This window comes from Neomonachus schauinslandi, chromosome 6 (genome assembly GCF_002201575.2).
Source record: "Neomonachus schauinslandi chromosome 6, ASM220157v2, whole genome shotgun sequence".
NCBI classification, from domain to species: Eukaryota; Metazoa; Chordata; class Mammalia; order Carnivora; family Phocidae; genus Neomonachus; species Neomonachus schauinslandi.
The window spans coordinates 95,755,257-95,770,210 of NC_058408.1; the positions used below are offsets into that span (position 1 = coordinate 95,755,257).

The window sequence follows — 14,954 nt, forward strand, 5'->3', positions numbered from 1 at the left end:
GTTTATAATAGTTAAAATTGCAATTTATCTAAATGCTAAGAAAAACAGCTTTTTTTGAAAAATGTATAATGATGTGGGAAAATTCAACCAAATATTTATTATATGCCTCATGACACAATTATTTAAAAACATAAGTTTAGGGCGCCTGGGTGGCTCAGTTGGTTAAGCGACTGCCTTCAGCTCAGGTTATGATCCTGGAATCCCGGGATCGAGTCCCGCATCGGGCTCCCTGCTCGGCAGGGAGCCTGCTTCTCCCTCTGACCCTCCCCCCTCTCATGTGCTCTCTGTCTCTCTCATTCTCTCTGTCTCAAATAAATAAATAAAATCTTAAAAAAAAAAAAACATAAGTTTATACATATATATTTATATATATAAATATATATATATATGTATATATATTTGGATGGAAATAAATCAGATATCAATGGTTGTTATTTCTGAATAGTGGGATCAAGGGATGTTAATATTTTCACCCATACATTTTCTATTATTTTCAAAGTTTTCAGCTCTGCAGAAATAAAACAATTTATTAAATAATTACCATACATTTCTTTCATTAATGTATCATGAAAATACACCAGGTTTCCAGAACTATCATTCAAGATGAGAATATATACATGCAAGAAAGTAATGAGTTCCACAGGTTAAACAAACTACATCAGGAAACTTTTAAAAGATAAAATGATTTTAGAAATTCATGAGAATATTCATTTTATAAAAAATAATATCACATTCCAGTATCTTTCAAAAAAAAAGGAAAAAGATGTAATCTATTTTATTTTTAAAAAGTTTTTATTTAAATAATCTCTACACCCAACATGGGGCTCAAACTCAGGACCCTGAGATCAAGAGTCGCATGCTCTTCTGACTGAGCTGGCCAGGTGCCCCCAAAATGTAATTTATTTTAAGGAGAGGCTTAATTTTTCTAAGAAAATAAAAAAAGATTAAGAAGTATTTAGTTCTTTGCTGTTATAACAATATAATCAAAACCTGAGTTATGCTTCTGAGAGTATGGTTTTATTAGAGTAATTTCATAATCCTATGGTATGCTATTCTGTTATGTGATAAAAGAATCATCTAGGTTTGACATGAAATCTCAAGACCATCTGTAACTGATGTAGTAAGCTGTTTAGACTTATTTATTTGATTATTTAGATCACCATTATTCAAATACATATACTGGAAGCTGAAGTACATATTTTACCTCAAATCAATGAAGAGTTTTCCTCTCTGTCTATCTATCTAAATTTTTTAGTGAAGAAAAATTATGTTGGAAGTGCAGAGAAATCAAAAGATATAAATATATTAAAGGGGGAGATGATTATTTATTCAAAAAGCCAGAAAATGGCTAAGATTTCCAGTACTATTTTCAATTATGCTTTGTCTATGAATAGGCATTTCTTTTAGAGACACAGTGTAAATTGTTGAGTTGTAAGGATTACAAGGCATGAAGCTCATTATCCTAGAGTAGATCACACATAACAGTACTTTGCTTCAAGAAAGATGATCATTAACAAGAATCTCATTATATTGCATAAAATTAATTATATTCAGAATTATCCTGTTTCAGAAAATTGACAAGGGCAAATGTATAAATTAAAAGATTCAAAACATACCAGATACAACAAGGAAGTCATCAATGCTTGTAATGTCATCTATAGCTTCGGTGAGGACATGGATATGATTCTCCCACGTGTGCTTGTACATTTCCATGGTTTTTTTGACCACTTGACTTTTGGGTCTTGCCGCCAAAGCAAGTGCAGCATTAATGATCTGCAAAGATGTACAACGTTCACATAGTGATTTCTTTGGGAATAGTTACCATTGTGCAGATAACAGGTATTCTTTTAAAAAGAAAACATGTACATCTTCTAACAGCAGGGAAATGGTAAAATGCCCTTGTGTGTAACTCCCTCTTTGCTTTTGGTAAGAATTTTATTTTATTTGTGGCTGTCATATTCTTCCTAAACTTCTGTCTTACAAACTTAAAATAGGTATCAAACAAATCTGATGTATCTTCTGTGTGCAAAATGACACAAGTAAGCACTATATAACTCGTATTCTAACAGAGGAAATAGCAGACATAGGTAAAATATCATTAAAAATATATAATTAAGGGGGTGAGGAGCAAGATGGCAGAGGAGTAGGAGACCTGGATTTCGTCTGGTCCCAGGAATTCAGCTGGATAGGGATCAAACCATTCTAAACACCTACAAACCCAACAGGAGATTGAAGAAAAGAATAGCAACAACTGGTACCACAAGTTTGGGATCATTCCCTGCCTATTTTCAGACCACAATGCTTTGAAACTAGACTCAATCACAAGAGGAAAGTTGGAAGGAACTCAAATACATGGAGGCTAAAGAGCATCCTACTAAAGAATGAATAGGTCAACCAGGAAATTAAAGAAGAGTTAAAAATATTCATGGAAACAAATAAAAATGAAAACACAACTGTTCAAAATCTTTGGGATGCAGCAAAGGTGGTCCCAAGAAGAAAGTATATAGCAATACAAGCCTTTCTCAAGAAACAAGAAAGGTCTCAAATACACACCCTAACCCTACAACTAAAGGAACTGGAGAAAGAACAGCAAATGAAGCCTAAAACCAACAAGAGAAGAGAAATAATAAAGATCAGAGCAGAAATCAATGAAATAGAAACCAAAAGAAGAGTAGAACAGATCAATGAAACTAGGAGCTCTTTCTTTTAAAGAATAACAAGATTGATAAACCCCTGGCCAGACGTATCAAAAAGAAAAGAGAAATGACCCAAATAAATAAAATCATGAATGAAACAGGAGAGATCACACCCAACACCAAAGAAATACAAACAATTATAAGAACATATTATGAGCAACTCTATGCCAGCAAATTAGATAATCTGGAAGAAATGGATGCATTCCTAGAGATGCATCAACTACCAAAACTGAACCAGGAAGAAATAGAAAACCTGAACAGACCTATAACCACTAAGGAAATTGAAGCAGTCATCAAAAATCTCCCAAAAAACAAAAGCCTAGGGCCAGATGGCTTCCCAGGGGAATTCTACCAAACATTTCAAGAAGAATTAATACCTATTTTTCTGAAACTGTTCCAAAAAAATAGAAATGGAAGGAAAACTTCCAAAGTCGTTTTATGAGGCCACCATTACCTTGATTCCCAAACCAGACAAAGACCCCATCCAAAAGGAGAATTACAGACCAATATTCCTGATAAACCTGGATGCAAAAATTCTCACCAAAATACTAGCCCAAATGATCCAACAGTACATTAAAAGGATTAGTCACCACAACCAAGTGGGATTTATCCCTGGGCTGCAAGTTTGGTTCAACATCCACAAATCAATCAATGTGATACAATACATTAATAAAAGAAAGAACAAGAACCATATGATCCTCTCAATAGATGCAGAAAAAGCATTTGACAAAGTACAGCATCCTTTCTTGATCAAAACTCTTCAGAATATAGGCATAGAGGGTACATACCTCAATATCATAAAAGCCATCCAAGAAAAACCCACAGTGAATATCATTCTCAATGGGGACAAACTGAGAGCTTTCCCCCTAAGGTCAGGAACATGGCAGGGATGTCCACTATCACCACTGCGATTCAACATAGTATTAGAAGTCCTAGCCACAGCAATCAGACAAAAAGAAATAAAAGGCATCTGAATCGGCAAAGAAGAAATCAAACTCTCACTCTTTGCAGATGATATGATCCTTTATGTGGAAAACCCAAAGACTCCACCCCAAAACTGCTAGAACTCATCCAGGAATTCAGTAAAGTGGCAGGCTATAAAATCAATGCACAGAAATCAGTGGCATTCCTATACACCAACAACAAGACAGAAGAAAGAGAAATTAAGGAGTCGATCCCATTTACAACTGCACCCAAAACCATCACATACCTAGGAATAAATCTAACCAAAGAGGCAAAGAATCTGTACTCAGAAAACTATAATATACTCATGAAAGAAATTGAGGAAGACACAAAGAAATGGAAAAATGTTCCGTGCACATTGATTGGAAGAACAAATATCGTGAAGATGTCAATGCTACCTAGAGCAATCTACACATTCAATGCAATTGCTATCAAAATACCATCCACTTTTTTCAAAGAAATGGAACAAATAATCCAAAAATTTGTATGGAACCAGAAAAGACCCCAAATAGCCAAGGAAGGTTGAAAAAGAAAAACAAAGCTGGCGGCATCACAATTCCGGACTTCAAGCTCTATTACAAAGCTGTCATCATCAAGACAGTATGGTACTGGTACAAAGACAGACACATAGATCAATGGAACGGAATAGAGAGCCCAGAAATGGACCCTCAACTCTATGGTCAACTAATCTTTGACAAAGCAGGAAAGAATGCCCAATGGAAAAAAGACAGTCTCTTCAACAAATGGCGTTGGGAAAATTGGACAGCCACATGCAGAAGAATGAAACTGGACCATTTCCTTACACCACACACAAAAATAGACTCAAAATGGTGGAAAGACCTCAGTGCGAGACAGGAGTCCATCAAAATCCTAAAGGAGAACATGGGCAGCAACCTCTTCAACCTCAGCTGCAGCAACTCCTTCCTAGAAACATCACCAAAGGCAAGGGAAGCAAGGGCAAAAATGAACTATTGGGACTTCATCAAGATGAAAAGCTTTTGCACAGCAAAAGAAACAGTCAACAAAACCAAAAGACAACCAACAGAATGGGAATAGATATTTGCAAATGACATATCAGATAAAGGGCTAGTATTAAAAATCTATAAAGAACTTATCAAACTCAACACCCAAAGAACAAATGATCCAATCAAGAAATGGGCAGAAGACATGAACAGACATTTTTCCAAAGAAGACATCCAAATGGCCAACAAACATAAGAAAAAGTGCTCAACATCGCTCGGCATCAGGGAAATCCAAATCAAAACCTCAATGAGATACCACCTCACACCTGTCAAAATGGCTAAAATTAACAAGTCAGGAAATGACAGATATTGGCGGGGATGCGGAGAAAGGGGAACCCTCCTACACTGTTGGTGGGAATGCAAGCTGGTGCAGCCACTCTGGAAAACAGTATGGAGGTTCCTCAAAAAGTTGAAAATAGAGTTACCATATGATTCAGCAATTGCACTACTGGGTATTTACCCCAAAGATACAAATGTAGGGATCCGAAGGGGTACATGTACCCCAATGTTTATAGCAGCAATGTCCACAATAGCCAAACTGTGGAAGGAGCCAAGATGTCCATCGACAGATGAATGGATAAAGAAGAAATGGTATATATATATACAATGGAATATTATGCAGCCATCAAAAGGAATGAAATCTTGCCATTTGCAACGACGTGGATGGAACCGGAGGGTATTATGCTGAGCAACATAAGTCAAAAAGAGAAAGACATGTATCACATGACCTCACTGATATGAGGAATTCTTTTTTTTTTTTTAAAGATTTTATTTATTTATTTGACAGAGAAAGACACAGCGAGAGAGGGAACACAAACGGGGAGTGGGAGAGGGAGAAGCAGACTCCCTGCCGAGCAGGGAGCCTGATGCAGGACTCGATCCTGGGACTCCAGGATCATGACCTGAGCCGAAGGCTGTCGCTTAACCAACTGAGCCACCCAGGCGCCCAATATGAGGAATTCTTAATCTCAGGAAACAAACTGAGGGTTGCTGGAGTGGTGGGGGGTGGGAGGGATTGGGTGGCTGGGTGATAGACATTGGGGAGGGTATGTGCTATGGTGAGCACTGTGACTTGTGTAAGACTGTTGAATCACAGACCTGTACCTCTAAAACAAATAATACATTATATGTTAAAAAAAAAAAAAAAGAAGATAGCAGGAGGGGAGAATGAAGGGGGGAAATCGGAGGGGGAGACGAACCATGAGAGACTATGGACTCTGAGAAACAAACTGAGGGTTCTAGAAAGGATGGGGATGGGGGGATGGGTTAGCCTGGTGATGGGTATTAAAGAGGGCATGTTCTGCACTGAGCACTGGGTGTTATACGCAAACAATGAATCATGGAACACTACATCAAAAACTAATGATATAATGTATGATGATTAACATAACATAATAATAACAAAAAAAAGAAGGATGTAGAAAACAAAGGTTTTAAAGAGTCAGATGAGGAAGAAAATCTTTTCGAAAGGTTAAATGCTGTAGGAGAGTCAAGAATAATGACGACTAAAACAGCTTTTGGATTTGGAAAACAGGAGTTGATGGTGTAGCAGAATATTGGACACAGGATTCAGATTTCACCAAAATATGATGGCAATAAGAATTAAAAAGAAATATTTTCTGCTCAGTAACCTAAAGCCTGCATCTTACTTAAATGACTTTCAATGAATTATTGGAGGTAGAGGCGGGGAGAAAATGGTTGCTTGAAAATATTATGTTGATATTGTCTCCTTTTATTTCTTTTTTATGAAAGAGGAACACATTGAATTTTAAAGAAACACACACACTACTTTTAGAAATAACTACTGTGCAATATTCCTTGACTTCAGTTTTGGAGTTTTATTAACCTATTAACTTACAACTACGTTTGTGTACACTGCAAAGACTCTGGTCTCTGGTGTTTCACTGTCCCTGCAATTGGACAACTTTGTACACATGTGGTTGTGCTGAAATTATGCCTTCACAGAAAGTACTGGTGTGGAACCCTCTGTGGAAATATGGAGTCATGAATATAAGACAGGCTATATTTTGTAAGGACATTTGCAGTTCTGCTTCTGATCCAATTTATCTGATTCAACAGTGCACACTATGAGAAAACTTTATCCTACTTGACTCTCCCGATATTTAGCTTAAATCTAAAAGCAGACAAAATTCAGAAGATGTGTTAACCCTCTTCATGGCAGAAGAAATCTTCATTCTAATGTCACTCTCCTGGCATTTTTGCTATATTTCTAGAGGGGGAAAAAGACAATTCTTAAATCCTCTTCATGCATAACTAAAGGTGAATGAAATACATTATGTTGCCTTCTGATGCATTTTTCTTCAGATTATGTTTGAGATGTGTACATGTCAGAATCACCCCTGATCCTGTGAATCACCTAGTCAGCTCATGTCTGAAAGAGTCTCTTTAACTTCAGGACCTTATTATATCTTAACAGGACTATCTTAGTGGCCCTCTAAATAGTTACCTAATTCGATTTTTACTCCAAGCCATTCTCCCTACTACAAACACATTTCTTTCTCAAATGCGAAAGTGACCCTCCCTTGCTGATAACCTTTGATAGAATCCTAGTTGAGTAAAAATAAAATCCAAATTCCATTTCACTGAATCACAGTCTAAAAACCTCCACAAGCTGGCCCTTACCTATATAGTTCACTGTGTTGGAAAAATTATCCCCCCCCCCCCCCCCTTTTCCCTTTTTTCCCCCCATCCTTTCTTAACCCCCCCCCCCTGGTGATACCATGTTTTTTTACACCTCTATGATTTTGCTTTTACAACTGAAACCTCCTTAACATCTTTGTTACGTTCTTTTTCCTGCTGTGGTCCATCTGAGGAAATATTTCCTATCTCTGCTAAAATGTTACTATATACTGTGAAATCTGTCCTATTCCCTTAACCAGGTAACTGAATTGTATTCTGTGTTTTAAAAGCTCTTTGTTCATATAACAAAATACTTATGGTATTGCATGATTGTTTATACACGTCTGCTTCACATGAGCCTCTTTCATAGGTGGGACTATGTCTTATTCATCTTTGCTGCTTGGCACACTAAGCATGTCAGTCATAGTTATTACTCTATTTATAAACTGTCCTTAAAACACACTATTCTACTTTCTCTCTCTACAAATTTGACTATTCTAGACATCTCACAGAAGAGGAATCATGATATTTGACCTTTTGCATCCAGCTTTTCCAATATAATAATATCCTCAAGGTCATCCATGTTGTAGAATGTGTCAAAACCTCATTTCTTTTTAAGGCTAAATAGTAGTCCACTATATGACATATCATATTTTGTTTATCTATTCTTCTGTTGATGAAAACTGGGTTGTTTCCACCTTTTGGTTATTGTGAATAATGCTGCTATGAACATTGATTTACAAATATGTGGTTGAGTCTTGGCTTTCAAACGTTTGAGGTACATAACCAGAAATAAAATTGCTAAATCATATGATAATTTTATACTCAATTTTTTTGAGGAAATACTATACTATTTTCCTCAATGGCTGCAGCTTTTTACATTCCCACAATGCACAAAGGTTCCACTTTCTTCTCATCTTTGCCAACACATATTTTCTGCCTTTTTAAAAATAATATCCATCATAATGTGTGAGAAGTGGTATTTCATTGTGGTTTTGATTTTATTTCCCTAATGATTAATGATGTTAAACATCTTTTCATGGGCTTATTGGCCATTTGTATATCTTCTTTGGAGAAATATCTATTTGAAACTTTTGCTTATTTTTAAATTGAATTGTATCTTTTGTTGTTATTGAGTTTTAGAGATTTTAAAATATTTTTTGGATATTAATCTCCTATCAGATATATGATTTGTAAATATTTTCTCCCATTCTGTGGTTTACCTTTTTATTCCCTTGGTAGTGCCCTCTGCTGCACAAAAGTTTTTCATTTTAATAAAGTCTAATTGATCTATTTTTTCTTTACTTTCTGTGTTTTTGGTGTCATATGCAAGGAATCATTATCAAATTTAATATCATGAGACTTTTGCCCTATGTCTTCTTGAATTCTGCAGTTTTAGCTATTATATTAAGGCCTTAGATCCATTTTGAATTAATTTATGTATATGGTGCAAGGTAAGGGTCCAACTTCACTTTTTTCTTTTTTAAAGATTTTATTTATTTATTTGTCAGAGGGAGAGAGAGAGAGAGCACGTGTGCACATGCATGGCGTGCGCACACAAGCAGGCTTCCTGCAAGGAGCCCGATGTGGGACTGGATTCCAGGACCCTGGGATCATGACCTGAGCCAAAGGCAGACACTTAACCAACTGAACCACCCAGGCATCCCCCAACTTCATTCTTTTACATGTGGATATCCAGTTTTCCCAGTACTATTTGTTCAGAACTGCTCTTTATCCATTGAAAGATCTTAGCATCCTTGTCAAAAACATTTAACCATATAAGCATGTTAGAGATATTACAGGTTCTGTTCCAGACAACCAAAACAAGTCAAATGATTTTTTTTTTTTGGTTTTCCAGTGCAAACTGTAAGACTACTTACACTACAATGTAAGTGTGCAATAGCATGATCTCTAAAAAACAAAAACCCATGTACATACCTTAATCATAAAATATTGTTAAACAGAGACCTGGGTGGCTCAGTCGGTTAAACATCTGCCTTTGGCTCAGGGTGGTTGCTGAGGGTTGAGGTGACTGTCAATTTTTTAAAATAAGACAACAATGAAGTATTCTCCATAAATTGACTCTTCCTTTCATGAACAATTTCTCTATAGAATGTGATGCTGTTTGATAGCACCTACCCACTGTAGGATATTTTTCAAAATTGGGGTCAATTCTCTCAAACCCTTTCACTGCTTTATCAGCTAAATTTATGTAATATTCCAAATCCTTTGTTTTCATTTCAACAATCTTCACAGAATCTTCACCAAGAGTAGACTCCATCTCAAGAAACAACTTTCTTTGGTCATCTAGAAGAGGCAACTCATTTGAAAAAGGAACTCTTGTGCACAGTTGGTGGGTATGGGAACTGGTGCAGCCACTGTGGAAAACAGTATCGAGGTTCCTCAAAATATTAAAAATAGAATTATCATGTGATCTAGTAATTCCACTACTGAGTATTTATCCAAAAATATGAAAACACTAATTCGAAAAGATGTATGCCTCCCCATGTTTATTGTAGCATTATTTACAATAGCCAAGTTATGGAAGCAACCCAAGTGTCTATCAATAGGTGAATGGATAAAGAAGATGTAATATATCTATATATACTAATATATATATTATGTATATATATACATACATATATAATAGAATATTAACGAGCCATAAAAAGAATGAAAACTTGCCATTTGCAACAACATGGATGGATCTAGAGGGTATAATGCTAAGTGAAATAAGTTAGAGAAAAACAAATACCATATGATTTCACTCATATGTGGAATTTAAGAAACAAAACAAATGAACAAACAAAAAAGAGACAAACCAAAAAACAGACTCCTAATTATATAGAACTAATGGTTACCAGAGGGGAGGTGGGTGGGAGGATGGGTAAATAGGTGAAGGGGAATAAGAGTACACTTATCATGATAAGCACTGAAGAATGTATAGAATTGTTGAATCACCATACTGTATACCTATAACTAATATAACTGTATATTAACTATGCTGGAATTAATTTTTTAAGTTAATGAAAGAAAAAATAAGCAATTCATCTGTTAAAGTTTTATCATAAGATTGCAGCAATTCAGGGACGCCTGGGTGACCCAGTTGGTTAAGCGTCTGCCTTTAGCTCACGTCATGATCTCAGGGTCCTGGGGTTGAGTCCTGGGCTCCCTGCTCATCGGGGAGTCTGCTTCTCTCTCTCACCCTCTGCCGCTCCCCCCTGCTCATGCTCTGTCTCTGTCTCTGTCTCTCTCTCAAATAAATAAATAAAATCTTAAAAACAAAAAACAAGATTGCAGCAATTCAGTCCCATCTTCATGCTCCACTTCTAACTCTAGTTCTCTTGATATTTCTATCACATCTGCAGTAATTGCCTTCACTGAAGTCTTGAACCCCTAAAAGTCAACCATGAGGGTTGGAATCAACTTCTCCCAAACTCTGTTAATGTTGATATTTGACTTCTTCCCATGAATCATAAATGTTCTTAATGGCATATCAAATGGTGAATCCTTTCCAGAAGGTTTTCAATTTACTTTGCCGAGATCCATCAGAGAAATCATTATTTATGGCAGCTAGAGCCTTATGAAACATATTTCTTAGTAAGACTTGAATGTTGAAATTACTCCTTGATCCATGGGCTACAGAATGGTTGTGTTAGCAGGGATGAAAACAACATTAATCTCATTGTATATCTTCATCACCTCTCTGCATGACCAGGTGCATTGCCAATGAGCAGTAATATTTTGAAAGGAATCTTTTGTCCTGAGTAGTAGTTCTCAACATTGGGCTTAAAATATTCAGTAAATCATGTTGTAAGCGGATATGCTGTCATCCAGGCTTTGTTGCTCCATTTACAGAACATGGGCAGAATAGATTTAGCATAATTCTTAAGGGCCCAAGGATTTGGGGGATAGTAAGTGAGCATGAGCTTTAGTCACCAGCTGCATTAGCCCCTAACAAGAGAGTCAGCCTATCTTTGAAACTTTGAAGTTAGGCATTGACTTCTCTATGAAAGTCCTAGATGACATCTACTTCCAAGATAGGGTTGTTTTGTCTACATTGAAAATCTGTTGTCGAGTATAACCACTTTCATGAATTATTTTAGCTCAATCTTCAGGATAATTTGCTGCAGCTTCTACATTATCACCTGCTGCTTCACCTTGCACTGTTACGTTATAGAGACAGCTTCTTTCCTTAAACCTCATGAGCCACCTCTGCTAGCTTCAAAACTTTTCCTGCAGCTTCCTCACCTCTCTCAGCCTTCATAGAATTGATGAGAGTTAGGGCCTTGCTCTGGATTAAGCTTCGGCTTAAGGAAATGTAATCAGTTTGATCTATCTAGACCACTCAAACTTTCTCCCTATTAGCAATAAGGCCGTTTCACTTTCTATCATTTGTGTGTTCACTGGAATGGTACTTTTAATTTCCTTCAAGAACTTTTCCTTTGCATTCACAACTTGGCTAACTACTTGGCACAAGAGGCCTAGCTTTTGGCCAATCTTGATTTTTGACATGGCTTTCTGCATAAGCTTGATCATTTTTTATATAAAGTGAAAGGTGTGCAACTCTCCTTTTCACTTGAACACTGAGCAGCCATTGTAGCGTTATTAGTCAATTGGCCTAATTTAAATATTGTTGCATATCAGGGAATAGGAATGCCTGAGAAGAGGGAGAGAGTCAGAGGAACGGCCAGTCTGTGTAGCAGTCAGAACATACGCATTTATCAATTAAGTTTGTCATCTTATATGGGCATTGTGGTGCCCCAAAACAATTACACTAGTAACGTCAAATATCCTTGATCACAGATCACCATACCAAATATAGCAATGATAAAAAAAAGTTTGAAATATTGTGAGAATTGCCAAAATATGACACAGTCACCTAGTGAGCAAATGCTACTGGAAAAATGGTGGCAATAGATTTGCTTGATTCAGGGTTCCCATAAACCCTCGATTTGTAAAAAAAATTAAAAACAATAACACAATATCTGTGAACTGCAATAAAGTGAAGCATAATAAAATAAGTCAGGCCTGATATGCAAAGGTTTAAGTCTGAGCCATCTAGTCTATTCCATTGGCCTATAATTCTTTAAGTCTGGTTTTATGCCAGTACCATACTGATTTGATTATTAGAGTTTATAATTTTTGAAATTAGGAAATGTGAGTCCTCCAACTTTGTTCTTCTTTTTCAAGATTGTTTTAGCTATTTGAGGTAACCTGAGATTCCATATGAATTTAAGACGTGTTTGTCCTATATCTGCAAACTCATTGTTGGGATTTTGAGGATTGCATTGAATCTGAAAATTGTTTTAGGTAATACTGTTATCTTACTGTTAGTAAGTCTTATAATCCATAAACAAAATGTCCTTCAATTTATTTAAGTCTTCTTTAATTTCTTCCAGCAATTTTTTTATAGTTGTCAGTGTATAAATCATCCCCTTACTTGGTTAAAATTATTCCTAAGCATTTTATTTTTTGTGATGCAATTGTAAGTGGAACCGCTCTGTTAATTTCCATTTCAGATTGTTTATTGTCAGTATATAGAAATGCACTGGTTTTTGTGTGTTGAGTTGGTACCCTGAAATTTTGTCAACTTTGTTTATTAGCTCTTAATGGTGTGTGTGTGTGTGAAAGAGAGAGAGAGAGAGAGAGACCTTTAGGGTTTTCTAAATATAAGATCTTGTCATCTGTGAACAATGATAATTTTACTTACTCCTTTCCAATTTGGGTACCAAAAAAAAAAAAAAAAAAGGACTCTTGAGTTGGGTTTTGTCAGGCAAGTAAAAAAGGCAAATGAGTTGAGTGAGCTGCAGGAGTAGAATATGAAACCCCCAGACCTGCTGAGAGCTCTTGTCAGCCCTTTCCTCTGTATCTGGTGTTCATTGTCCCAACTACATTCACTGCCCATGCTCACTGATAAAGGCTATATTTGATGCTGATTCTCTCTCTGAATGATCTGTATTTTTCCATCTTCATAGATGACTGTTCAAACTAGCTTGCTTTAGACTTTGTACACCAGGTTATCTGGCACTCCTGGGAAAAACCATCTTGGTTTCATGAAGTCCCATTCTACTTTTTTCAGGCTCCTACACTTTCTAGTGGTATATGTGGCCAAGACCTCAGCATGGCTTAAGCTAAGCCCCTCCCATTTTTAATATAAAATCAGATAGGGCATTTTTATTACATCCTTCTCTCATTTGCCTTGGGAAATTCTTATCCATCGAAACTAGATTCATAATATTTAGGATTTTCAGAATTTCTCAAGGTTTTTTTGTTTCCCTTCAGGACTCAGAAGTTTGTATTTCAGGGTCTCTCCCTTGTACAGGCCCATCTAAGACACTGGAGCGGCTGTGGACATGTGTTCACATGGTCTTTTGTCCTAGTAAAATTTGCCATCAGTATTTTGGGATCAGAATCACCTCTTTATATGTCCTTTTCTATGCTCATACTTGTGCTGACATCATATTATGACAGAACGTTTGTTTCCCCTAATTGCATGCCCCCTCTTTCCTCAAACCTTCCTAAACAACCTACAAAAACAAAGATCAAATCATCTTCCTAGTTTCTCTGCAGAAAGTGATATTACAAAATTAATTGCTGTTATTTAAGAGGAGATCAACGGTGTGTAGCAAAAAGAAAGAAGAAAGGAATGAAGGAGAGAGAGGGAAAGGACAAAAAAGGAAGGGGGGGAAGAAAAAAGTTTCATAGATGTGTGTCTCTTGTATAATAATACAAATATTGGGGCACCTGGGTGGCTTAGTAGGTTAAGTGTCTGCCTTCCACTCAGGTCGTGATCCCAGAGTCCTGGGATCAATTCCCACATTGGGCTCCTTGCTCAGCAGGGAGCCTGCTTCTCTCTCTCCCTCTGCTTGCTCTCTGCCTACTTGTTCTCTCTAATAAGTAAATATTTTTTAAAAATAATAATACAAATATATCACTTTTTTGGAGTTTGTGATATTTTGATATTTATCAGCATTTTAAAATTAATAATTTGTCATTTATCTTTGCATTCTAAAAAATACTCATTTTTTTCTTAAAGAAGGCCCTCAAAATTATGAATTTCAGGTCCCACACAGCCTGGTCATAGCCAAACCATGCATTTTTCATAAAAAGCTACCTATAGTCTGAAATGATAAAACTAACACAGATTCCACTGCAATATTTCATCTGAATTCTGTTTTGTTAACAAGGCATCGACTTTGCTTCCTTAGGGAAAATTGCAGTACCAGATAAAGAAGCCTTTTAAAATATTGTACAACATTTAATCCTTTGTACAGACAAGTGACTCCTTCCCCTCCTCTCCCTTTTCATGTGACAATTTTTTTGAAAGAATTTCTATTTCATTTCTAAAATTTGGTTGCAAATGGCAAAATAGTGTGCTAACCATAAGACTAATATTGACAGCCTGAGATGTTCCAGGCACGAATCTAAGTACTTGATATACATTAACATCTTTAATCCCAGTGAGGAAGGCCCTACCAGTATTCCCTTTTTATTGGCAAGACAAGAGGCACAAAGAGATGGACTCGTTTATGCAAAGTTATAGAAGGAACTCTAGATTGGAAGCCAAGAGTCTTAAGTTAGAATTTTGCTTTGCTTCAAATGGATTTTTTGTCCACAGAAGAGTCTTACT

The 14,954-nt window shown here is 36.4% G+C and overlaps 1 protein-coding gene across 1 annotated transcript in view; it reads right to left on the reverse strand.

Annotated features, from left to right (window-relative positions):
- Positions 1–14,954, reverse strand: part of CTNNA3 (catenin alpha 3) — a 1,723,003-nt gene that overhangs the window by 580,041 nt on the left and 1,128,008 nt on the right. The window contains exon 11 of the mRNA XM_021700133.1: positions 1,617–1,773. Coding sequence (XP_021555808.1) covers positions 1,617–1,773 — 157 coding nt within the window. The remainder of the gene's footprint in view (positions 1–1,616; positions 1,774–14,954) is intronic.